The following is a 27,663-nucleotide window of genomic DNA, read 5'->3' as shown; positions in this document are numbered from 1 at the left end:
AGCTAAATATCTGATAATTTTTATGTATCTTCTGTAACAAATTTTTACACATTAAATATACTAAAATATCACCTTTGTGAGTGGTGTTTGTTAACCATAGAACTTACACAAATTATTTAAACAGACTGAATTTTCCACAAATGACGAGTCTAGTCAGATTATAGACCTGGACACTATATATATACATACACATTCTGTCAGCTTCAAAGGGGGACAGGAGTGTGTAGCTGAACTAAAGCTTCCAGATGTCTATATGAGTAAAAGAGTAGAAGTGTTTTTTGTAAGTATTATAGGCGTTGACATAATCGCGGGCGCAGTGAGAAAGATTCTGCTTTCTAGTGAGTATGGATTTTCTTGATAATTTGCCTAGTAAGAGCAAATTCAAGTTTGATATCCCACATAGTATTATGTCTGATGCAGAGATATGGTCAGATCTGTATACTCAATATATGAATGCTAATATGTTGGTAAAGAAAAAAGATATTTCATTTTCCAGATTGAAACATAAAATTCATGTAATTCAATGTAATGCAATTGGTGAAAACGTTTAATACGTCAATGTGCTCGGAGAGGAAGGAAAATGATGTAGGAAAATTTACTACTCCAGATGAGGAAAAAGTGACAGGGTTAGTACTGATTATTTGACTAAGGAGATTTCTAAGCATGAACTTAGACTGTCAGAAATAGTTTTTGCAGTTTTGCAAAGGAATAATAACCAGGTTTTGGTTATTACAAAGGAACAGAGATCGATATTTGTCCCAGATCTCAATAATCCAGAATTAGACTATGAAAGGGCAAAACTGCAATTAAAAATTAATAAACAGTTGTTTAAAATTGTGGAAAAGATTCCACATTTCAACCCAAAGTTAAATGTCCTCATGATTTCTGATCTATTTGAGTCTCATATAGAAAAATATAATTCAAGCGAGGAACAAAAGAACAAAGTGTTTAAACTTTGGGTGCCAATAAAGATTTCCCATAGGTTATCAATACCACTGACTGAGCTAGAGGTTGATATAGATGGGAATCTAATATATGGCACAAGAAGGGAGAGGCTTTTGCAGCTTAATTATATAGATAATGGAGAAGAGTTTTTTTAACACTGCACTGCTTAATGATCTGAAAGGAACAGTAACACCAAAAAATATAAGTATTTTAAAGTAATGAAAATATCATGTACTGTTGTCCTGCACTGGTAAAACTGATCTGTTTGCTTCAGAAACACTATTATAGTTCATATAAACAATCTGCTGGGGAGCAATGGCGGAAATTGAAAAACGGCTATATGGCACAGGATAACTAATGGATAAAAGATCACACCATTAGACAGACAGAGCTTATTTGCTATCTGATGTGTAACCTGAGCCTTTTCTCCTTTGAATGGCTGCCTCCATTGCTAAACAGCAGCTTATTTATATAAACAATAGTAATGTTTCTTAAACAAACACAGCAGTTTTACCAGTGCAGGGCAACACTGCATTATATTTTTATTACTTTAAAACACTTTTATTTTTTGACGTTACTGTTCTTTTAAGACCACCATAGATGATGACCCCTTTGTGTTTATGGGTATATTTGAGCCAGCTTACAGGCTGGTTATGGGTATTAAAGATGATCAAGTGCCTGAAGAAATGGTGCTTTTGTAAATAAGTTTCAATACTTAGATACAGGAGCTGTTGTCCATGCTTCAATGTTTAACACTCTTACAGAAGCAGCTGCTACATTGATAAGTATAGGAGACATCACAGCATGGCCACTCCCAATGTCCCATAGACAGACTAGTCTGTCGTTATAAAAGACCCAGGATGGAAGACAAAAGGAGTGACTCCTTGTTAATGAAAACAAGGAATAATTACTGAATAGGGCCAGAGAAATGTTAAAGGTTCCTTAAAGGTTTGAGAAAGTTTGAGTAAGCAATTTTTGAGAAAGTAATATTTACATGGAAATATGCAGTCATTTTAAACTGTAATTGTTATTGGGGTGTGTTTTTACTGTATAGCACAGAAAGAGAAGTTTAATATGTATTAACTGTTTTATACTGTAGAATATCTTCGACTCCCAACTCCAGGGTAAGATTATTAAATAGCTATTTTGTCAGTGGAATTATAAATATCAGAAGAATTATATCTTGTTTTATTTCTAATATAAATTGTAAATTGTGTCTATAGATGGTTTAGCATGGTTTCTAATGTATAAGCAATATTTTGTATATGGCCCAAACATTAGAAAGTAAATTTTTTACAATAAAAGCCAAATTTTGTATTGGTTATTAAAGAGACAGGGAAGATTTAAAGGGAATACAGTGAGTAAGTTGAGAATAATTTTTTATAGATTTCAAAGTTTTAGATCAATTTGGTGCATTGTGGCACCAGCACTGTTTTCCTGACTGGCTTCCAATCTACCCACCCCATCCTGATCTAAATATCTTAAATAGTAATATCCATAGAAGTTTAAGTGGGACTGATGATGTTTCGTAATCAAATAAGGTTCACAAATGATTAGATGTAGATTTGGTTTTTCCCAAATAAAAAATCTATACAATAAATAGCTTGTAGGATTTGGCTCTAAATGGCACACTGGGAGTGATTTGCACAACTGTTTAACCAGAACATGGTGTTTATGTTATGAACATATGTCTACAGTATAGAAGTTGGGACAGATAAACAAATCTTATTTCCTAAATGTTGCATTAATTATTTCCATGAAAATTGCTTAATAAATTGAGGGACAATAATTACAGTGAAGTTTGATATATTTGCCAATGATGGCAAATATACCAAAATTAAAGTGAGACGCCAGCAAGGACCATACACATATGAAGTGTCTGATGGACGTATACAGAATGCAAGTTGTCTTGCTCCTGCTAGATATGACTTTGGAGAAGCTCCATTTGATGAAGGACATTTTCCTACTCCTGATGCCAACTGCAACAGGCCTGAAGAAAGTTGTACGGCGTACTGAGAGAATCATAAAACTACCTGCATGGACCAAGGACTATGTGATATGTGAATAATGCATAATATTGCTTTAAGATGCATACTGTTTAATTGTTGCTGTTTATTACATTTGCCCAAATGCTTTCCTACAATAGGGGGAATATGTGGTGTTTATACAAAGGGCCTGTAGGTGTCACTGTGCATATGAGTTATCCTGTGTATACATAGTACTTTCTATACTGCTTAAGAGTGATAAAGTTGGAAGTTACTGTTGTGTAATGGCTGCATAAACCTGTTAATAAAGACTGTTAAATTCTATTCATCCTTGGCTACCAAAACATAATAACCTCAAAGTGTAATTTGCCTTATGTGCTGCTATAAATATCCAGGTACACAGGGTCGGACTGGGCTGGCAGGACACTGGGAAAAAAACCTGATGAGCTCCCCCATGCTGCCAGGAGGGGGGGGGGGGTGGAGGAAGGTTGCGGCTATTGAGGGAATGCCCTGGAGTTGGAAGAGGGATGGTCTGGAGCCCAGGGTGAGTGTGTGCAGGCCCTGATGCGTCTGCTCAGTTGGCCCAGACCCCCTCAGTTCGATACTGCTGGTGCTTAATTGCATATTGGTAAAATGAATCTATAATATCAATTTTAGCCATTTGGCATGGAGCTGCAAAACAAAGCGGTATTTCTGCAACATGTTGTTGATCTTGAGTTGATGCAACTCCAGAATAACCCACACCTTAATTTCTATCACTCTCTTTGTAGAATGTATACACTGTTGTTTTATTCTATCATTTAGCTGTTTTTATAAATAAACTCTCTGACAGCAACCACAAACTTAAAAGGAATTGTTCAGTATAAAAATAAAAACTGGGTAGATAGATAGGCCGTGCAAAATAAAAAATGTTTCAATATAGTTAGTTATCAAAAAATTTTATATATAAAGGTTGGAGTGACTGGATTTCTAACATAATAGCCAGAACACGACTTCCTGCTTTGCAGCTCTCTTGGTTTTCACTGATTCGTTACCAGGCAGTAACTAATCAGAGGCTTCAGGGAGGGCCACATGGGTCATAACCAAGGATCAATTGCAAACTCACTGGACAGTTATGGCCCATGTGGCCCCCTTAAAGTCGCTGACTAACTCAGAGTTAGCAAGCTCCAAAGCAGGAAGTTTGGTTCTCTTTTGCTATGTTAGACATTCAATCACTCCAGCTTTTATAGATTACATTTTTACCAAGTTTTTATTTTTACACTGAACTGTTTAAGTTCTGATTTGTGGTTTCATGCATTAATGACCATATTTATTGAGCAATTCTTCAGTATTATCTCCAGCACAATGCACACCATATATTGCTAGAACATGTGTTACCATTTGAGTTAATGATGTGTCTTCACAGTAATTTGAAACAACTTAGTAGTGTTTGAACAAGATATTTTAAATATTTCATACAAGAAAAATGAGGACTGGTTAATTTTTAATTCATGGATTTGTTCAACTCAATTGAAATTTATATACATCTATACACAAAAAGTAGCTGCACCCAATTTTAATTGAGATTGCTAGGTGCATGTAGCAAAAGAATTTATAGAAATGTAAGCAGATGCATGGGACTGACAGGTCTTAATATAAGTGTGACCTGATAATGGCTCACTAGCCTAGAAAAGGGGGTCACTGACCCTGGCAGCCAAAGAACGATTGTTCTTTAAGAGTACAAATTTATTACTTATCTTTCTTCACCTATTTATCTTCTAGTTTCTCATCTTTTCATCTTCCATCATGTTTCCATCCATTTCTGATGTGGCATTAGTGTGCAGAGCTGTTTGTGGGCAGCTTGACCAGATATTGTATTCCCTTTGTCTGTTCAGTTTTCTTTCTGTTTTTTAGATGCAAGAAGTTCCTCCCATGAACTATTGCTTTGGTCACGTTTATTATTTTGGTTGCTTTACACCCTCAATCTGGGTAGTATTTTTGCCTATAAAGTCTGGTATTGGTTTTGTTGTGTGGTCCTGTGTACTGATAAAGGTTGTATAGCAGTAGAACATTTAATTTTCTTTATGAGCTCTCTCATAATTGTTTTGATGGTCACCCTTACTCTCTGCTGTTTTATTTCCAGGTAGGCAAATTCACTCTTATTTAAAGTTTGTTAACCTGGAGGTCTCAGTCTTGGGAGTCTTGGGGTTTTTCTGGAATGCAGATTCACTATTTTGTCACTAGATGCCTGAAAGCTTTGATGAATATTGGGGCAGGGCTATATCCAGTGCTGACATGGACAGCAAAGAATAATTATAGTAAGTGTCATAAAAAAAATTCCCTTTTTCTCTTTCCCATTTTCTGTCCTCAATATGCTTGGAAGTATAGGTAGGGGACCGGTTATCCAGCATGCTTTGTTATACAGCACTTTGTGTGTTTTAATTTTTTTCCGAATGGAGCCATCTGTAGGTGTATTCCCAGATCCCCTTAGGTGGAGGCACTGCCATGAGAGGTAATTCCCAGTACCCTTTCACTTTGCAAAGGGGACTCAGGACCTGAAGTTGGTAAGACAATGTGTGATGTTTAACCTTTGGCACATGGGGTGGCCAAAAAGGGCTTACACAGGTTTCCAGATAATTGGTCCTATACCTGTGTAACAATCTATACATTGCTTTTACATGTGAAAGCTTAATATGCCTAAATCTTGGACCACAAATGGACACTTGAATGGACATGTGAGGGAGGCACATACTGTATGATTACATAACTACTAGTTAACACATTCTTTATACAGGAAAGGCAACTACTTTTTTTTAAGCAAAACAGCTTTCATGTTCCAAGCACTACAACCTGCTTTCAGATAAAAATTAAGAACATCTCCTTGTCGGGAAACCCCAGTAAAATAGCAAACCAATTTGCCCAATTCTATGAAACCCTTTATGCAGCTCCAGTATCCGTGCCTGAATCGGCGTTCGATACGTTTTTTTCTACGATTAGCCTTCCTGAATTGTCCCCTGATCAGGCTCAGCTTATTGACCGAGATATCTCTTTAGAAGAGGTTTCTCTTGCTATAAAAACCTTAGCATCTGGTAAAACTCCGGGGCTTGATGGCTTATCAAATTTATATTATAAGAAATTTGCTGAACAATTGGGCCCCCACCTCACCTCTATGTTGAACGCATTGAAAAATGGAGAGTCATTACACCCTGAAACGCTCAAGGCTAAGATTTCAGCTATCCCTAAACCCGACACTGATCTATCTGCATGTAAGAACTATCGGCCCATATCAGTGTTAAACACGGATGTGAAGTTGTTGGGGAAAATTCTTGCTCAACGCATTAACTCCTTTTTCCCTCAAGTGATACACAAAGATCATGTCAGGTTTGTTCCTGGATGCCAAGCCTCAGACGCTATTAGACGTCTTTTGTTGTTAATGGAACAAACTGTAAACTTAAAGCTATGTTATTGAAGTTGGACATTTGTAAAGCGTTTGACTCCCTAAACTGGAGTTATCTGTATTAAACTTTGGGTAAGTGGGGTTTTGGTAGGGGGTTTCTGCAATGGATCCGCTCACTTTACCGTAATCCCACTGCGATAGTTGGTATGATTGGTTTCTCCTCCCACACATTTTCAATTCATAGGGGCACCAGACAGGGGTGCCCATTATCACAGGCTGAAAGCTATAGAGTAAACCAAGTGTTGCATTATGCTCAATCTTTATGGAGATCTTTAGGGGTGGTGAACGGTTCTCAGACCTTTTTTGAACATTGGTGTTGTAAAGCGCCCAAATCGCGGGGAGTGATTTCAACATTGTACAATAACTTTTTTGTCCTGACTGACACCCGTCAGGTTTCGTATACACAATTATGGCAAGAGGACATAGGCTGTCAAATAGGTTTAGACGACTGGGAAGTAATTTGGTCTAATATCAAGAAATCTTCAAGGAATGTCTCACTCCTAGAAACAAATTCTAAGGTTTTACTCCGGTGGTACCTGGTCCCCGCACGTATAGCGCGATTTATACCTTCAGCTGATGATAGATGTTTTAGGGGTTGTACCCACAAGGGCACTATGTATCATATTTGGTGGCTATGTCCTTTAGTTCAAAGATTTTGGATAAGAATATATAATATGATTTATTCCATTTTCAATATACCTATTCCAAAACACCCTAGCACGGCCCTATTATGTAAAAAACCTGATGCTTTCACGTCACACCAATTCCAACTTTTCCTGTTGATAATGACGGCTGCAAAACAAACAATCGCAAAGGCTTGGAAAACCAAGCATATCTCTATCGAGGTCACGAAGGGTAAAATTGATTGGATAATGGTCCAGGAGAAGATGTCTAGCATCTTACTGGATACTCACCAGAAATACCTGTTGGTTTGGTCCCCTTGGATTGAATATAGATTTGGTACTAATTATCCGACTTCCTTGCTAAGCATTTGAATCGTTACCACTGTCTTATCTCACTTGTAACTATTTTTATAGGATTTTCAGGACTTGTCTGCTAGTTCAATGGTTAATTTGATTTTCAGTATTTTGCTTTCTATTCACCAACAGTGGATGTTCACAGTTTAACTATAAGCTATGTGTAAATTTGTGAGTATTTTGATGTAACTACACGTGGAGACTATATGGTATATTTGAAGACTCAATCTGTACTGTCTCTTAATGTGCTACTGTAAGCTACTGTCAACTTTGTTTATGTTATGTAAACTCAATAAAAATATTGGAATATAAAATTAAGAACATATTTATCTTGACTGTAGTACTAGATTAAAATATAAAAAAAATTATAATAGTGAGTTTGAATAAATCAATACCTGAATCCCAAGAATCCAGCATAACAACCAACAGATCAGAACCAGGGCTATGTCCATGGTAAGAGGCAAACTGGTCATCAAGTCTGGTTCATAGAACACATAACACAGAACAGCAGTGACAAATGCAGCATAGCTTGGGTTGAAGCTTGCTTTCAGCGCCCTCCAGTAATGCCCATCGTATCTTAAAAGAAAAGAAGACACGTGTTAGGGGCTTTTGTATATACTTGGATGACTACTTTGCTGCATGAATTCATTCATTTGGGCAGTGACTCTAATGAGTGGATCTGAAGAGAAGTGAGAAAGGTCCATCTCAGATACAGATCTGACAATACCACATCTACCTGGCATCAGAAAAGAAAAGTTCTTTTTAAGGAATTGTGATGCTAAAAAAATTAACTATATTAGAAACATTTTTTATTTTGCACATACTATCTATTTACCCAGTTTTAATTGTACACTGAACTGTTCCTTTAAAGATAACCTGATAGGTACACAGGACATTCTGCCAAAAGTTTCCATACATGACCAGACAATATGTTTGCCCAAATACAGTAGAACCCCCATTTTACATTTTTCAGGGGAAAATTTAAAATCTGGGAAATGTTTAAGCAACTTATTCTTCAAGTACTTAAATTATACTTGAAATATTAATTCTGTCCAGTATTTACTGTGTTAATAACAAGGCTTGTGGGCAAAGGCTGCATCTCTTAATTTCACTAATAATAACAGATAATTTTGGGAACATCGGCACTAAATTTTGGAGTAAAATTCAGGACATGTAAAATCAGGGAAAAACACCCACTGAAATGGTAGGACCACAAAAAACCATAGTAAAATGTGGGAAAATTAAAATCAGTGTTGATTCTAATGCAGTAGCTTCCTGAAGCGGCTACTGCAATGTCGCCCCCGCTTGTGGTATGTATTTCAAAATTAGGGAAAGACCCCCATATCCAGAAAACCCCAGGTCCTGAGCATTCTGGATAACAGGTCCCATACTCCAAACTGCAATCACATGACAATTCAAGTGCCCAAAATGACAACAGCAAATATTTAAGTATCATTTTCATTGTTATAATGCATTAAATGCAATTATGTCTGCATTTATACTGGAATTATGAGCTGGAAATGCTGCTTTGTGGGTATATAAAACATGGTGCTTTGTACTTGAAATTGCACTTGCTTACACTGTACTTGCACTTATAAATGATCCATCATTTTCACACAGAGGGACTAAACCACTGCATTAGGCCACAGCCTAATAACTTTTCAAATTTGGGGGGATGAATCCTATTTAAACCTCATGAAGAATGGCTATGAAAATATTGGCACATGTCAAATGTCATGGTGCTCTTATTTAGATAAATAAATGTAATTGTCAAAGTGGTTATATTTTGCATTCAGCCATCTCAGGATATTATGCTACTAAACCTGTTTTAGCTTACTTATGTTAATGCTAATAAAAGGCACGAGCCATTTCTGTTTTCAACCTACAAAATATGGCATGAGGGTAAGGCAGTGGCGGCTTCTGTCCAGTTCTAGTAACCCACAGCAACCAATAAGCAATTAACATTTACTGGCTTTGTATCAAACAGAACCTTTTAAACATACATCTGTCAAGCGCAGGGAAGGCACCTGGGAGCTACAGGAGTATAACTGTAATGGGCCTTGAAAACCAATATTTATTATATGATAGGAAGCCCCAAATATCACACTTGTACTGGGCCCCTGTACCTCAGCATGAGATACTGAAAACTTTTGGCCAGTTCTGTTATGATAACAATTCAATTCTATTCTATAAATGACTCTCACCTGGTGTGCAAATGATTAATTTCTTCTATGAATTCACATATACATATTGTAAAACAGCAGCCTTGACTAATGGCAAAACGAGTTGCCATACTGTATATTATCTGGGCACATGAATATTTTTCTTTCCCAAGGCTCCACACAACTAAAATGCTGACTATGACCAGGATGCAAGCCAGTATGGCAGCTCTCTTTCCTCTTCTCTCAGGAACGAATTGGTTGTTTGTCATCTGCAAAATCAACATATTACAATTATTAATGAGAAGTAGCATACATTAATTATTAGTGCTGAATTCCCAAACATTGGTTAATTTTTCTTTTATGGCTTCATTTACTAATGCAGTGCAAAGTGCACAGTTCCAGTGCTCCATTTGCATATTGATGCTACACACACAACTATCACATCAAATACTGTAACCTTCCTCAAGAACATAGAACAAAACTTTTTGCTTGTTTTGCTTTATGAAATGATGCATCAATGATTGTTTCTGTTTTTTTTTAACTTGACCTGTTGAGTGCAGTGCCACTATTTTGAGCTTATTTATTTGCACCCAGGCATTTTATTTGTGTTTGGTAATCAGAAGTGCACATCTGTGCTCATGTATATATACACAATGGTATAAGGATCCATTATCCAGAAACCTACGAATTACAGGCAAATTGTCTCCCATAGAGTCCATTTTAATCAAATAATTAAAAATTTTAAACCATATTCCCCTTTTCTCTGTAATAATAAAACAGTACCTTGTAGTTGACCCCAACTAAGATATAATTTATTTTTATTTGTAGGAAAACAAACCTATTGGATTTAGGGGCATATTTATCAAGGGTCGAATTTCAAATTAAATAAAACTTCAAAATTCGAATTTAAAAAGACCAACCGAAATGAAGTTGAAGTTTTTTTTGGTCAAATAGGTCCATTTTCGATCGATTAGGTCCGAATTATGCAACCACTTTATGGTCCACTTTATGCAACCAAACTGTTGGATTTTCAATAAAAATACTAGCAGCTAGGTCCATTAAAAGGTTGAACTTGATGGACGTGTATCTTTTTTCAACCTAAGTTACTATGTTACTATGTTATTTTGCTAAGACCTGTGAGTTTGGTATGTGTTGCTAATTTGCTCACAGTTTTTAACCAGCACTCTCCCACCCTCTCTCTATTTTGTGATTTAAGCTATAGTGATCAGAGCATTTTATGGCAAAAAAACTTAGGTTTGGTGCTTCATTGAAGTGTATGGTGCAACAGCGGTGGACCCTTGTTGATCCCACATTTGATTATTAATATACAGGAAGGGGCCAAAAAACGAATGAAGCACACAAGCTTTAATCTCCATATTTCTGCTACTGCTAAACAGAAAGGCACATTTATTCAATACAATGGGCTTGAATGAGGTAGATAGTGTCACATCAACAGCTTTTAGTCACAGCTTATCAGTATTTACAAATGGGTGAATGCAAAAAATATTTAACAGAAAAAAACATTTTCAATGCAGATTTTCCAGACACAGTCCGTTTAGATGATTTCCATCATGCCATATGGTATGGTATTTCGTAACTAGTGAAGCACATGTTCTTCTTAGGAATAACCCTTGCACAAGCAAGACTCTTTAAGCAGGTACCTAATCTAACCTAAATTGCACTCAGTTTTAGATTTTCTGCATTTCTAATGTATAAATAAGAGTCATTTGGTTTAACCCCTTGGTCAAAAAATAACCAGTCCTAATAAGGGCAGTGAAAGATGGAAATGTGTCTCTTTCTGAAAATATGCACCACTGGTGAGCAAAAAGCTAAAAACAATTACAAAATAGCCTTGTGGCCAGGGGCAGGGTCCCTTTAAAATTACCAAAAAAAAAAAAAACATTGGTGGCCAGGGGCAGGGCCCCTTTACAAATCACCAAATAAAAAAACATTGGTGGCCAGGGGCAGGGCCCGTTTACAAATCACCAAAAAAATCATTGGTGGGCAGGAAGGGGTAAAATTTGTGGCCAGCAGCAGGTCTGGACTGGGAATCCACCCTGGTTTCTCCTTAGCGAAGTCTTCTTCCTGGGTTTTCTCTCCTCCTCAGGTGGCTTCTTCTCCTCAGGCGGCGGATCCTCTCTTCAAGCGGCAGCGGATCCTCTCTTGAGTCGGCGACGGTAGCAGGTCCTCCCTTCAGTCGGCGGCGGCAGCAGATCCTCTCTTCAAGCAAGTTGTTCCACGATGCAGCACCCTCTTACTTCTTCCGGCAACAAGCGACGGCATCTTATTTAGGGCTGGGCCCATGCGTACTGACGTCACACATATGCACGGGCCACAGCCAACCGGGTTAGCCCCAATTAGCCGCTGACCACCAATGGAAGGGCCCTATTGAATTGGTTAAAGGGGGCCCGGCTAATCAGAAAAGTGTGGCACGGCCAGGCCCCCCTTAAACCAGCAACTGCTCCAGACCCGGGACGACTGTCCCCCCTGTGCCCCCCTGATGGCGACCCTGCTTATATATATACCTTATAATAAAATTGAAGCAAGCAAAAAACAATGCCAACCTGGCACCTCTAGAAGATGTCTCCAGTCCTCAAAAGCCCATTTTATGGCCAGCAATTCCCTGTTGCCTATATCATAGTTACCCTCTGTGGGGGAAAACTTCCTAGAGAAAAAGGCACAGGGATGGATTTTACCGTTAATAGTATGTCGTTGCGATAATACCACACCGGTTCCAATTTCAGAAGCATCCACCTTGACCAGCAAGGGGAGAGTTGAGTCTGGATGCTGGAGAACTTGAGCGGAAGTAAACTACTCTTTCAAAAGATCAAAGGCTTTTACAGCCTCCAATGACCCCATACTGGGATCTGCCCCTTTCTTAGTGAGAGCAGTGATTAGGGCATCCAGAGTAGAAAAATTCTTAATAAAATATTGGCAAACCCCAAAAATCTTTGAATAGCTTGTAATGAAAGGGGTTGTGCCCAGTATAGGATAGCATGAACCTTTGTTGGTTCCATTTCTAGGCCACTTTGAGAAATTATATACCCAAGGAAATGCACAGAGGTGACCTCGAAAACACATGTTTCCAGTTTGGCATATAACTGATTGTGTCTCAACCTACGCAACACCTCCTGCACATGAACCCGATGATCAGTTATATTAGAAGAAAAGATAAGTATGTCATCTAAGTATAGCACCACCTACCGACTTAGAAGATCACAGAAAAGACTGTTTGCAAATTCATGGAAGACGGCCAGGGCATTGCATAGAGTTCAGAGATCAAGGGAAGGGAATATTGATTCTTGACCGTGCTCTTCTTAAGAGCAATACAAGGTCTCAACCCTCCATCCTTCTTTTCAACAAAGAAGAAGCCAGCACCTGCAGGGGACGAGGATGACCTGATAAACCCTCTATTCAGATTTTCCCTGATATAATCCTCCATGGCCTGGGACTCTGGAATCTAGAGAGAATAGGTTCAATCCTTAGGAAGTGAGGTGCCCAGCATTAAATCATTAGCACAGTCATGTGGTCTGTGCGGACGCAGAGTTTCAGCCTTTTTAGAAAAAACATGAGAGTAAGAAGAATAAACTAAGGGTAACCCCTCAAGAATGGTTGCTGCCAAAACTTGGGGAAAATCAGGACACAAAGGCATACCTCCAGTACCCCAACCTAACAATTCCCCTGTGATGTAGCAACCTAGTGGGAATGCCATGCATGAGTACAAAATTGACATCTAGGAAGTTCCCAGCCGCCCAGAATCCAAAAAAGTGGGATACTCTAAGCAACTCTTATCCCAACTTAGGAGCACCGGAAAAAATAGCTGTTGGGAGTTGAAACGGCATGACCCAAACAGGACTCCCCAGACCTGGTTAGGCTCTGTCGGTTCCGGCCTCTTAGGACAAGAGTTGCGCCAATGTCTCTTATCAGCACATAAGCCATTGACCCATCTACAAATCTTTTCCTCATAGCAAATTCTGGTAGAACCCAATTGCATGGGTTCCTCTAGGGGCAGTGAATTCAGGCTTAAGTACCAAATCCATGGAGGACCTAGAGGGAACATCCATAGGGGAATCTTCTTGGCAGGAGGGGAAGAGAAAATTAACTAGGCTATCTTTGATAGCTGCTGAAAGGTTCACACTAAACTGACTCCTTAGAGCAGAATCGCTCCAGCCTATCTCTACCACCCCACGATAGAACTCAGTACAATACTCCTTGACCCGCCTCTTGCCTTGCCTGAAATTATGTATGGCTGCATCGGCAAAGGCAGCGCATTTTGGATCATCGTAAATTACAGCCATTGCGTTGAAGACGGCTTCTAAGGAAAGATGGGGTGGATCGCTAGGGGATAGGCTAAAAGCCCAAAGCTGGGGATCTCCTTGTAATAATGTTATGACAAAATTAACCCTTGACTCCTCAGTTGGGACAGCATAGGGCAAAACCCCAAAATGGAGCTTACACGCCTCTTGAAAAGCAAAAAACTTGCTTCGATCCCCAGAAAACTTTTCAGAAAGAGGAGGAAGGTAGAGGTCTGCTTGCCATGTTTGAGGATGAAGCATTAGGTACTGGCTGCTGTTGGATAGTGTCCAGTCTTGTAGTAAGTCCCTGGAGACACTGGACAATTTGATCCTCCTTAGCATCCTGCTCTCCAATTCTTTGGAGCAGACTTGCCAAGATTGCCTCAGTCATGGCTGTGGAAGCAGCTGCTCTGACAGCGTCCATGTTGTGGCCCAATGTACTGTAATGAATGGAATCCCAAACCCAGAATTAACTCCAAGGTTCTGGTCTAAGCTCGCTCTTCTGCCTGTAGCAGCCTCCTTTGGCTTCGGGTGGAGCCCTCCGCTATGCTGTCAGGTCTTAATGCGGGAGAACCAGGGAGAGAGTTCTGGGCGAGCACAGGAACCAAACGTGTATGGATGGGATGGAGGAGCAGTTAGCGCATTCAAGGAACAGGCGGGTCAAACCACACGGTTAATGAGGTCTCAATGTGGCTCAAGAGCCAAGGTCATACACAGACAGAACAGCACAGTACCAAAATGCAATACAAGAGAGTCATCAGCCAGGCAGGGGTCAGTTTCGGCAGCAAGAAGCAGTATCAGGGACTGGCAAGGGTCAATACACAGCGAACACACTCAGAACAAGCAATTAGGAAGCACCAGGAACTTGGAAAGAACCTTTACATTTGGGCAATGTATTACAGAAAGAGTGTCCTTTAAATATTCGAAATTTGCGTCACTGCGCGATGACGTCACGCGGCCCTCAGGAATTTCCGGAACTACTTGCTGGGGCACAATGAAATTCCACACAGTGGGCAATGCATTCATATATTATGCTTAAACATCATCATTATGGATTATGGAAACATTAAACCAGAGTATGCAGTTTTGCTTTCCTCATAGTGACCAACAGAGAATAAAAAGAGCTTTTTATCAATAAAGACATTAAAGCCAATTACATCATAATTCTAAATTTATCTTTTCATATTTATCAGATTTTCATACCAAGAAAAAAAACTAATTTCTGCTTTGGAAAGGATGGTGTTGAAATGCACATTTGGGGTTGGTTTTGAATTGCCAGTCAGGGCAGCTCCTTGCCTCAGGTGCCATGGAGCGGCCATGTTACCAGGGGCGGCAAAATGCTGCCTCTGGTAACTTTATGAGCCAAATTTCCATTTATTTCCCTGAGGCAGCAGCCTGTGAAAAGCCCCTTTTGCCAATTACTCATTTTGCATTTGAGAATGCATTTAGAACTCTTTTTTTTTTTTAGAATTTTTTTTTCTTTGTAGCCAGTAGTGCTGCTGTTAGATGCCTAATCAACAGATCTGTGCATATTGTAATAAGGGTAGGAAACTAGGAGCCTTTGCTTAGTGGCTAGTTGTTTATAAAAAAAAAAAAAAAAAAGGACATTGTTTTAATTTGTTTTTCCACAATGTGTATACTGCATTAAAGTGGTCATATACATAATCCAAAAGTGAATTGCCACCCCAAGAAAGGTCAGCAACAACATATTAAAAAGCAGTCTCTTTATGAAGGGGCAACCTTCATGCTTGGACTGGCAATCTGTCCATTTGTGCAAATGCCCGAAGGGCTGCTCCATTTACTGGTGAAATGGCACGCTTTGCGCTGTTAAACCTCTAATCGGCTGCAGCCTGTGGCACCACTTGCCTGTAATCTCTCAGCCTGCCCCTATTTGACACGACCAAGCCTCACTATCCAACTGAATATCCGCATAGCGGGACTGTGCATAGGCCTCGGAGCGGGAGTGGGGACCTTTCCCCAGCAGTTGCCTGATTTAAATAGCTCATTCTCCCTAACTCAGTAAATCACATCCTCTGGATGGAAAGAACATTTAAAACACATTAAATATATAATATCTTGTAATGGAGAGCAGTGCCATAGTGCTTGCGGGAATGGACATTTTGCAGAGTACTGAACTTTAAACCTCTACACTCACTGTCCAGCCACATGACACAGAACTGCAGAACTGTTTCCCCACTGGTGTATCACATGATTTAGTGTTGATTTTATGTCTGTGATGGTTTATGCTTGTGCGCAATTTTTGTCCTGTTTCACCAATGTATAGCACCTAGTACATGTAATCATGTATACCGCATTGGATGAAGCATGAATAGCATGAATAGTGGTCCAGAATGGTGTAGACTTTTTGTGTATTCGGAATTGCAACTTGATCTTTGCACAGGATGTATTCGCAGGTTTCACATCTGTTGCTGTTGCAGGGAAATGTACCTGCTTTAGTTGTTTTAGGAAGAGCACTTCTGACAATCATTTTCCTCAGATTAAGACAAGAGAGGTAGTTTCGGGAATATTTGTTTTAGTCGGGTATCTGTATGGATCATGGGTTGCAGGTCTCTGGCTATTTTTGTAATAATGTTCAGTTGTGGGTTGTAGGTAACTACAATAGGTACCCTGTTGTTTTCTGACTTTTCTTTGTAATGTGTCTCTGGGTATTTGAGTTGCTCTGTGGATTTGATCATCAATAACCTGCGGATGGTATCCCTGATTAACAAAAGTTTTCCGTAAGGAATGGAGATGTTTATTTCTGTCATCAGAGCAAATCCGGTTGTATCTCAGAGCCCGGCTAAACACAATAGATTTTTTTATGCGATGAGGATAAAAACTGTTCCACATAATATATGCAGGACGGCCTGTTGGTTTTTGGTATAGGGATGTTTGTATGGTTCCATTTTTGATGTAGATGGTTGTATCCAAGAAGTTGATGTGTGAGTTAAGGTGGCCATACACGGATAGATCCGCTCGTTTGGCGATGTCGCCAAACGAGCGGATCTCCCTCCGATATGCCCACCTTGAGGTGGGCAATATCGGGCTGATCCGATCGTGGGCCCTAGGGCCCAACGATCGGATCCTAGCGTTCGCCAAACGGGCGGTCGGATCGCGGGACCGCATCAACGAACAGATGCGGCCGCGATCCGACGGGATTTTTAACCCCATCCGATCGATCGGGGAAGCCCGTCGGGGGCCCCCATACACGGGCCAATAAGCTGCCGACTTGGTCTGTCGGCAGCTTTTATCGGCCCGTGTATGGCCACCTTAAGAGTGGTTAAGGGTAAAGTTGATGGTGGGGTGGAATTGGTTAAATCTTTGGTGGAATGCCAATAGTTCTTTTTCTGATGCTGTCCATATGATAAGTATGTCATCTATATACAGTAAATAGGTTAAGGGCCTGGTGTTGCAGGAAGCCAGGTAATTTTCCTCTAACTGGGCCATAAACAGGTTGGCATACTGAGGTGCCATTTTGCTTCCCATAGCACTTCAAAAATCTGTTATCTGTTATTATCTGTTGTCCACTATTTTAACCTGTGCTATATAGCCTTTTTTCAATTTCTGCTATTACTAAACAAACAGCTTGTTTATATGGACTATAGTAGTGTTTCTGAAGCAAACAGATCAGTTTTACCAGTGCAGGGCAAAACATACATGATATTTTCATTACTTTAAAACTTTCATTTGTTGGTGTTACTGTTCCTTTAAGCCAAAGCCCATTGAAATTCCTCATATATTTACAAGTTCTCTGATAAACAGGAAAAACACAGCTCTAAATGTCATGTCACTTAGAAAGGGAGACTATGTGGCTACAGACCCAGCAAATCCAAAAATTGTCAATTGCTGCACCTCCATTCCTACGATTCTCCTGCCTGGTGGTGCTTACCCCTCTAGACAGTTGGCACAGCCAGTCACATGCAATTCCAAATTCTGAAGAGGAGTCGCACAACACCAATTTTTGTTGCAGGTGGGGGGGTTGCCGCTTTTATTGTCACACCATGTGCATCAACGTTCACCCCCCCAGAAATGTTGATGCACATGGTGTGACAATAAAAGGGGCAAGCCCCCCTCCTGCAACAATAATTGGTGTTGTGCGACTCTTCAGAATTTCGAATTGCATATATATATATATATATAGACCCAGCAACCCACAATCTGCTGCTCTTGCTGCTTTGCTTCCTAAGCATTGTACTGAAACAGTTTCTCTATACAGCACCACAGAACAATTCAAAAGAGAAGGAGTATACTGTATATGTAAATATAAATGCACTTCTAGGCTAATATACTGTCACTGTACACATTTCTTAGTCTTACCTTTATTGTACTGAGGAATACTGAAAAAGAGCCCAACTTACAGACAGTTCCGCATAGTTATAATGGGAGGAGGGTGCAGTAGTCTCAGATTCTGTCCTCAGGCTCCTGCGAGAAATGAAACCAAAACTAGATGCTGCATTCACATTTTTTAAATAAAGCAGGCTGCGTTTTGAAGAAGCTTTAAAAATGATAAATATGTTACAACATACATATGCCATTTGCCAAACACAGCAATTCAAAAACGTCACCACATTATCCTGCAAAGATTTTTTTAACCATGCCCACGTTTGCATCACACCCATAAATAACACACTCATTTTACCAAAACAATAATCCAGATATGCCAGTGTAATTGCTACATACAATGGATAATTATGGTGAAATGTAATAAAAGTCAGTAACGGGAAAAATATTCGCAATGTGAAAAGTTATGTCTCTGTGCCTTTGTGCAAATTTAATATAGCTTTTGCGAACCTGGAAACTGTAAGATCACTGAAAAATAGCCAATGAGCACTCCATTAGCTCCACACATACCAGTAAAATCAATGGATAGACTCATAGCATTACCCTTACGTTCACAAGCAGAAAACCAGTAGTAAAGTTTTCATCTTTCCTTTTGCTCCCAATCTGCTTCGTTGTATGGTTGTATTACAGGCAATTATTACTGCTGCTAAAAAAAAACGGGATGCAAGTATTGTACTGTTTCAGGTTTCCATGAGCTGTCTGTCCAGCACAGAAGGAAGGAGGGTGAGAGCTGACGCTGCCTGTTCAGGACCCTGAACTGGCAGTGTCAGCTCTCACCCTCCTTCTCCACTGGTGCTGTGTGTGCCTGGTGTGGTGTTTGTTTGGGTCAGAGGAGAGTCGTGCCTGCAATTAACCCTCGTAGCTCAGACCCACACAGATCTGCACACTGTATGGGCAATAGCAGAAGCAGGTGTCATGCTCTGCAGCCAAATTATTTAAGGGGAAACCACACAAAATATGTGTGTACCAAAGTTCTCTGTTCAGCTTATATTAGTTGGCATTCCAACTTCTAATTAATATTCTACTTCAAACCAATAAACTATGGTGAACTAGTACATAACAATTGTTATATGTGTATTAAGTTAGAGAGGCAACTAATGTAGGCTGCTCATGATCAGATAGTTGTAGTTTTACCTCGTTAGATATACCTTATTACTTCATCATTAAATATAAGATGTGCTAGTAGTAGTATCATTTAGTTTTTGCAAAATTTACTATGATCTTTGTTCTTACCCTCAATAATCCATTTCTGTCAAACTAATAATAAGGTCACAAGATCCATATTTAAGGACAATACGTACATTGCAGTTTAAAGGGGTTGTTCACCTTTAAATTGACTTTTAGGGCTCTTACTCATGAGCGTTTTTACCTGCGCTCCCCTGCGTTCCGTTTTTCGGCGTTCAGCCGCAGGGGAGCGCAGGAATAGACGCATTTCATTATTTCAAATGGGGCTGTACTCACACAGGCGCATGTAGGCGCCGAACGCAGGTTGAGACGCAACATGCTGCACTTTTCCTGCGTTCGGCGCCTACACGCGCCTGTGTGAGTACAGCCTCGTTTTAAATAATGAAATGCGTCTATTCCTGCGCTCCCCTGCGGCTGAACGCCGAAAAACGGAACGCAGGGGAGCGCAGGGAAAAACGCTCATGAGTAAGAGCCCTTAGTATGATGTAGAGAGTGATATTCTGAGACAATTTGCAATTGGTTTCCATTTTTTATTTATTTAGCTTTTTATTCAGCAGCTCTCCAGTTTGCAATTTCAGCAATCTGGTTGCTAGGGTCCAAATTACCCTAGCTACCATGCAATGATTAGCATAAACGACTGGAATATGAATAGAAGGGGGTCTGAATAGAAAGACAAACAATAAAAGGTAGCAATAACAATACATTTGCAGCCTTACAGAGCATTTGTTTTTAGATGGGGTGAGTGACCCCATTTGAAATTTGTAAATAGCCGTAAAAAGAAGTCAAGTAATTAAAAAACTAGGGATGCACCAAATGCAGGATTCAGTTCAGGATTCTGCCTTTTTAGGCAGGATTCTAATTCAGGCGAATCTAAGTGCCTGGCCAAACCAAATCTGAAATAATGTGACTTTTCATCACAAAGAAGTAAGTCAAAAAGATAATTAATTTCCTTGTAATAGATATTTACTCACTTTTACTCATTCGTTCTAGGAGGTGTAGAGGTATATAAACCAACCAAAAACCATTTAGAAAAGAGCAGCAGTAAAAACCCCACACTCCCTTACCAGAATTGATTAAAATATAATTATAAGTGCTTATAGAGTGCTTAGTGCCATTGTAAACACGTGCTGAAAATTTCCAATCAATTCTGTGCCTGGACACTGCTTATAATTAATTGCAAAAATCAATTGCACTTGTGTACCATAAATTAATTAAATAAAGTGCTTGTGCTATTAATATTTGTTTCACAGTGAGTTCATAATTATGGGTTTCATAATAATAATTTTGCTCTTGATCGTTGCTTTAATGAATTGTTGTTTTGTGGTCCCATCTATATATTATGCATAATATATTTCCCTGATTTTACATTTTCCTGGATTTTACACCATTTCTGGTCCCTTGAAAAACGTAAAATGTATAAATATATTCCGTTCTCTGTTTAAAGACCTTAGTAGCCAGGTACTCCATTCCCTGGTTCCAGTCCAGCGATTGGAGCTCAAGAAAGCTGTCCTATGGAAAAGTTATTTGAATATAATTAGAATTGAGGAGTATGTCTCTCAAAAGGGCTCAGCGGGTAGGAGACCTGGCTGTGTAAAGAACTCCCAGAGGAGCTGGGAGTGCTGCCTGTGACTGCCTGAAGCAGAAGGTGACCGTGAGTTTGTTAAGCTAGTGAGTCTGGCTGCAAGAGTGAGGGAAGCCAAAAAGCTGGACTTTAACAGGAAAGAGTCCTGTGAATACAGTGGTGAGCCAAACTACTGTATATTGTTTTGCTGTGCTGGTCCACAAGGGGCCCAGTTTAGTCAGGGGACTACTTTAAAAGTGTGAAGGTAGTACCCAGTGGTCAAGGTTGTTATTTTATGATTTGTTTGTTTACTACAATGGTCACACCTGTGCACGATTGATTATGTTTGTTTAATCTCGGGAAAATAAACCTGTGTTTTCCTTGAAGAGCCAGGTGTGTTACTGTCTTTCTGCTTACTTGTCCTATGCTGCCTGCCTACCATTGTCTAATTCTCCCAAAAGTTCTGTGTGCAAGCTACCAGTTTGCCACAATATATATACATATACAGGTATGGGATTCGTTATCCAGAAAGCTCCAAATTACGGAAAGGTCATCTTCCATAGACTTAATTATAATCAAATAATTCAAATTCAAATAATTTTTCTCTGTAATAATAAAACAGTACCCTGTACGCGATCCAAACTAAGATATAATTAATCCTTAATGGAAGCAAAACCAGTCTATTGGGTTTATTTAATGTTTACATTATTTTCTAGTAGACATAAGGTATGAAGATCCGAAAAACCCAATTTAGATTTTCTGGTATTTTCTGCATTACCATGGATTATTTCTAATTGTTAAGTGTCTCATAGACACTTGGGGGCAAACTCACTAAGGCGCGAAGCGCCGAACGCTAGCGTTAATTCGCTAGCGTTTGGCATGTTCGCTACTGCGCAAATTCACTAACGAACGCTGGCATAGTTTCGCTAGTGTTACTTCGCAACCTTACGCCAGGCGAATCTTCGCTAGCGACGAAACTACGCAAATTCACTAACTTGCGCAGTGTAGTGAACGCTACCTTTTACGCTAGACTTCCTTCGCCACCTCAGACCTGGCGAAGCGCAATAGAGTAGATAGGGATTGTTTCAAAAAAAGTCAAAATTTTTTCTAAGTCCCAAAAAACGCTGGCGTGTTTTCTACATGATGGCTGATAGGCTGAAAAAGATCGAAATTTTTTTGGGGCTCCCCTTCCTCCCCCCTACATTTCCTGACTCATGGCAACTTACCTAGACAGTGGGCACATGTGTAGGGCAAAATAAAATTTTTATTTGCAGATTTCAAGGTTTTCTAGGCATTTGTAATGCAGATACGTGTTCCTCCATTGAAATTTGAATTTCGCCGTATGCAAATTAGCCTTCGCTAGCTCAACTTCGCTTTATATAGCGAATCAACGCTAGCGCAACTTCGCAACCTTACGCTACCCCTGTGCGCAACTTCGGATTTTAGTGAATTTGCGGAGCCCTGGCGAAACTACGCCTGGCGAAGTGTGGCGAAGTGCGGCGAAACTTCACCTGGCGCAACTTCGCATCTTAGTGAATTTGCCCCTTAGTCTCCTAGACAAATCCATTTTAACAAATAGTGTTAAAATGAGTTAAATGAATGCTTGTTCTTCTCTGGGGAATTACCAGATCAGTAGGGTGTTATAGCACCTCATGGGGAAGAACTGAACTGGACTGCTAATTCCTATTAGTTGTGTCATATGGACTCATTTAAATGTTTAATTCATTAAAAGTTCACAATAAAGTCTTGACTGCTAGGAAGTCATCAGGTTTCACGTATTTGAATTTTAACAAATGTGCCCTAAGTTGCTGGTTGAGGGGCTAGATTCTCTTCAGTCCTAGTAAATTAGGTTGAAAAAAGACACATGTCCATCAAGTTCAACCTTTTAACTCTTTTTTTAATCTGCCTAACTGCTAGTTGATCCAGAGGAAGGCAAAAAAAAAACATCTGAAGCCTCTCCAATTTGTTTCAAAGGAGAAAAATTCCTTCCTCACTCCAAAATGGACTTGTCCCTTGATGAACTTGTACTATGAGCTATCTTCCATAACCCTGTATTCTCTCACTTGTTAAAAAGCCATCCAACCCCTTTTTAAAGCATTCTAATGTATCAGCCTGTACAACAGGATTAAGGGAGATAATTCCACATCTTCACAGCTCTCACTGTAAAAAAACCTTCTGAATATTTAGGCAGAACCTCTTTTCTTCTAATCGAAATGAGTGACCTTGCGTCAACTGGAAAGCACTACCAGTAAATAAAGCATTAGAAAGATTATTATATGATCCCCTTATACAGTGCTTGAATTGAAGTGAAAAAAGTGCAGGGATGCTGTGTGGTGAGCATAGCTTGGCATGCTAAAACAAGCCCCTCCCACAACCATAAGCCACATCCATTGTTATAATAAGCCTCACACACTAATACTTTCTGGTTTTACCTACTTTAAAGAAAAGCCATTTTGCTATTTCCATTTTGGTATGTGATGCCCAGTCTGTGTAGATTTACCTGTATGTGACCTGTAGGGACCCCAAATTTCTTTCCTTTTCTCTATAACCCTCCACTCCTTTATCTGTGTAACACTACTCTCTCTCTTCTCTACTCTCTCCCATTGTCACAAAACCGCCTCACTCAACCACACTTAACTCTTGGGTTTGGCTACAAGGGGTTACAATCCGTCTCTCAATCACCTTACACACAGGTTAGACTAACATCAGACACCCCAAAAACACACCAACACCCACAAAGTTCATTCGCTGCCACCATCTATCATTAACAGGCGATAGAAACCTAATGTGATTATTCCCCTGCCCTCTTTAACAGGTAATAACTCACACTACACAATGCCTCAAACACTCTCTCCTATGGTCAGTTAGTTCCAACTGACTCAACAAGTACTTCAGCATGCAGAGGGTTAAAGCTCACAGTTACACTCTTTCAGGCTAGGTTCGTTTAGAGCATCAAAGACAATCTTATTAAATTCTCTTTAATATCCTAAAGCTTTATATCTACTACAAGTTCTTCCCATAGATATCCCTCGTATGTGCTTTAATACATTAAGATCGATTCTTATTAGATTTATTTGGGGAGGGAAAACAGCAAGGCTTAGTTTTAAGCAATTAACCCAAATAAAAGAAAAAGGAGGGATGGGAGTACCAGATCCCTATTTATATTGTTTAGCAGTACATCTGGTGAGAATGTGGAATTGGACTAGGAGGGTAGGAAGAAAAGAGTGGTGTGAGTTAGAAGAAGGCTGGTGCCCCTACCCGTTAGAAAACTCGTTATGGGATGAGAAGTGGGCAGTTCATAAGGCGATGAGCCAACACCCGATAATTAGAGCAACTTTAAAAATATGGCAAAAGAACAAAGTTATATTGAATTTGACGAAAGCCCCTTATGTACTACAACCCCTAAGAAACAACCCAAATTTCCCACCGGGAATGGAAAAAGGTGTATTTACAGCCTGGGAGAAGTGGGACGAAAGACCTACGAGGATAAAAGATCTGATTAAAAGGGGAAAAATGAGCCCACTAGAAGACCTACAAAAGAGGTGGGGGAAACACCCAAGAGATATCTGGGGATATTACCAATTACAATATTTTATAAAAATGAAAAAAGAAAGGGAATGGGATAGACCCCTTACAGAGTGGGAGGAGATACTTAACCAGAATAAAGAACTGACTAAACCTTTATCTAAAATTTATAAGATTGTATTAAACACAGAGGAATTTAAATTCCCAAGTTTTTGCCACTCATGGGAAAGGGAACTGGGATATAAATTCTCAGAACAGGAATGGAGTAAGATCTTTAAGCATGGGAATAAGATGACAAGGGCCGAGAGAATTAGAGAAGCAGTATATAAAATGGTGACAAGATGGCACTATACTCCAGTTAAACTCCATAAGAGGCATCCACAGACTCGCAATGTATGTTGGAGATGCTATAAAGAAGCGGGCTCACACATTCACATTTGGTTAACTTGTCCAAGTTTGAAAGATTTCTGGACTCAGGTATTAGAAAGCATTTATAATATAACTTCTATAAAACTGGAGGTTACCGATTACGCGATAATACTGCTGAATGTATTTCCTGGAAAAAATAAGATGTTAGAGGATCCACTTACCTTTCACCTAATGCAAGCAGCCAAGGTCTTGATTCCTAGGAATTGGAAGAATAAAGAGGCGCCGACATATAACAATTGGGTAAATTCTGTGGAAGAAATAAGAACATTAGAGGAATTAACATATATTTATCACAATAATAGTGGCATTTACTGGAAAATATGGCACCCATGGCATAGGTTTATGGGAGAAATGGCTAAGCCTGGTATTGGGATTTTAAATAAAGCATAAGGCGGTGCAAAGTATCCCCCCCTTACCCCCTTTTTTTTCTGTATCCCTTTGTTTGTTTTTTATTTTTCTGTTTTTTTTGGATATTGTTTGTACTATGTATTTACTTTGTATGTTTTGTTCCGTGGTCTTTTTTTGGAAAATTTTGATTAAATAAAGAAATTTAAAAAAAAAAAAAATTCTCTTTAATATTATAAAAGGTATAACAGTGCAAAATACAAAAAAGGTGTTACAAAAGAGACATACATTCAATAATACAATTACAAACAGTTGTAAAATAAAAGGGAAAACATGGAAAACCTATACTTAACTCCAAAGATATAGAATTCCTGGTCCTGGAGGCAAGGGGAAACAAACAGGATAACTTCCAATCGCAATTGGTCCTCCAAAGTAAATCCAAAATTTAGTCAGAAGAGCTGACTATTTATTAGTGATTTCAGGGCATCAGGTAACTGCACACTCCCCCCTCTCTCAGGAATGTAAGGGGGCGTGGCCTAGCAGGACACAGATTGAGTTTTTATGACCTCCTGTGAGTAGGAACTGGACCAAGAATATAATGACCATAACTCTCAATTGGAACATAGGAGAGAGATGATATTATATTCGTTGGTTATTAATTCTCTCAGGGATTCCATAGATACTAAACATCAATACTGTGTGACCTGCCCCTGCCCAGATATCCATATCTAATACACAGAGTACCAAACCTAGTCATGTTTGGACTCGTTGGAAAGATGAAATTGCCTTGAACCCATCATCAGTTTTTTATACTGTTCGTACAACAGGTATGGGTTCTGTAAGGATAAATATATTTGAGTATACCTTATATGTGACCTTCACTTCACCTTTGAGGGTCTTCCTGGGAACTTTACGTTCTCACTCCTTGGGCTTCCCCCTCCCCATGGAATGGCTCTTATCAGCCAGGGCATGGAGGAGGGCATTACAGCTCTGACCCCTCTGACCATAGTGAACAGAGGCCTGTTATGTGTCTGATTTAGATGCTGGTAGAAATATTTCTCATGATACCTTGGCCTGTTTTATTAACTATTACAGGCCTGTATCATGACACCTCCCCTTTTTAGAGTGAGCAAGGGGAGATTGACTTACAGGTCACTCTTAACCTTGCCAAAATAAAAACATAAATCCATAGCCATAGCCAGGTCATTATCGAAATATCCATTCATATTATACAGTATGAGGGATCAGGCTACCTCCCAGGCCTAAAGTCTTGTTCCTTGAGGGCTGTATCAGTATAATCCCAGGTACTGGACTGGTTTGATGTAGGTATACTTCCCGTTTTGCCTCTATCTGCACTGTCTCTGGACAGAGTGCAGGTTTGCATAGTAGGCAATGGTCTATCACTGCTCTCCTCAGGCACCTGACCTATTCCTCCCACCTTGTTCACTGAGGGGCCCTCCAGCCTATCTCTAATCTCCCATTCCCTGAGCCTAGACATAGAAACTAGCTGGCGGCCTCCCACCCTGTTCACTGAGGGGCCTTCCAGCCTATCTCTAATCTCCCATTCCCTGGGCCTAGACATAGAAAGTAGCTGGAGGCCTCCCACCCCCTTGATGCCACCCAGGTCTCCACTGACCTGCTTAGTCTTGGGTTGGCATAAACCACTGGGCTCGTCCTTAATACTCTGGACTTCTGGAAAAACTACTTTGTTGCTATCTGACTTGGGAGCAACTCCTGGTACTGTCAGCCTTTCCTCCTTAGTACTGACCACCTTAGTCCCCCTCAGTACTGGTTCTGGCATGATGGCTATTCCTGGCCCACCACTACCATCACTCTCCCCAGTCTGAGTGGCACTATCCACTAGGACCCTACTCTGAGTCCTAACCACCTGTCCCTCATGCTTCTGCACTGACTCCTGAGCTTGGCGTAGCTGCTGACCTCCACTCAAGACCTCAGGCAGTTTGGGTACAGGATCAGGGATTACACGCTGGAAATCCCTCACTGCCGGTATACTACCGGGCTGCACCAGGGAGACTCCTAGGGGAAACCTCTCCTCCCCCGCTCCCTTCTTATCCCTACTTTGGGATAACACTGGTTCAGGCACTGGTTGACTCTGGCTCCTGCCTCCCAGTCCTCCCTCCCAGTTACTTTGCTGCATTGTACTTTTTACAATTACCCGTTAAGATGGGTGGCCACACTCCAGCGCGGCTGGACCTAGTGAGACCTGGTCATAGGGCACAAAAGCAGTTATCATGTAACCCAAATCATTCCCCAACAAGACATTTACAGGAATTTCATTAGTTACACCCACTTCCCTTAGACCTCTCCCCGCACCCCAATCCAAGAAAACTTTTGCCACAGGCACCTTTGGGTGGCTCCCACCCACTCCCTTTATGGACAAAGTCTTTCCAGGAATAATGTCCCCAGTGTTTATCATCTCTGGACGCACCAGAGAAAAATTAGAACCTGAGTCTCTT

The 27,663-nt window shown here is 40.0% G+C and overlaps 2 protein-coding genes across 9 annotated transcripts in view; both read right to left on the bottom strand.

Moving 5' to 3' along the window:
- Positions 1 to 27,663, bottom strand: part of sting1.S (stimulator of interferon response cGAMP interactor 1 S homeolog) — a 61,554-nt gene that overhangs the window by 32,222 nt on the left and 1,669 nt on the right. For 4 of the 8 annotated variants that reach the window (XR_005966561.1, XR_005966560.1, XR_005966562.1 and 1 more), the window contains exons 1-4: positions 25,003 to 25,282; positions 18,118 to 18,222; positions 9,548 to 9,774; positions 7,739 to 7,919 (exon numbers count right to left, since the gene is read on the bottom strand). Coding sequence is in view for 2 of the 8 variants with exons in the window: in XM_041588052.1 (XP_041443986.1) it covers positions 7,739 to 7,919; positions 9,548 to 9,774 (408 nt within the window). In the remaining 6 variants the exon portion in view is untranslated. Of the gene's footprint in view, positions 1 to 7,738; positions 7,920 to 9,547; positions 9,775 to 18,117; positions 18,223 to 25,002; positions 25,284 to 27,663 lie in introns of those variants that run through there. The other 4 variants (XM_041588052.1, XM_041588051.1, XR_005966559.1 and 1 more) reach the window with 4 other exon arrangements.
- LOC121402120 lies at positions 26,436 to 27,344 on the bottom strand. The gene is made up of 2 exons (XM_041588054.1): positions 26,734 to 27,344; positions 26,436 to 26,649 (listed from the first exon to the last, which is right to left on the bottom strand). The coding sequence occupies exons 1-2, from the start codon at positions 27,342 to 27,344 to the stop codon at positions 26,436 to 26,438; spliced, it is 825 nt and encodes a 274-aa protein (XP_041443988.1).

This window comes from Xenopus laevis, chromosome 3S, assembly GCF_017654675.1.
Source record: "Xenopus laevis strain J_2021 chromosome 3S, Xenopus_laevis_v10.1, whole genome shotgun sequence".
NCBI classification, from domain to species: Eukaryota; Metazoa; Chordata; class Amphibia; order Anura; family Pipidae; genus Xenopus; species Xenopus laevis.
Note: the sequence above shows the minus strand (reverse complement) of the source record. Positions and strands in the feature narration are given on the sequence as shown.

Coding starts and splice junctions, on each gene's coding strand:
- LOC121402120 (XM_041588054.1), bottom strand. CDS start 27,344: ATGCAGCAAAGTAACTGGGAGGGAGGACTGGGAGGCAGGAGCCAGAGT. Junction 26,650..26,733: donor GAATGGGAGATTAGAGATAG/GCTGGAAGGCCC, acceptor GATTAGAGATAG/GCTGGAGGGCCCCTCAGTGA.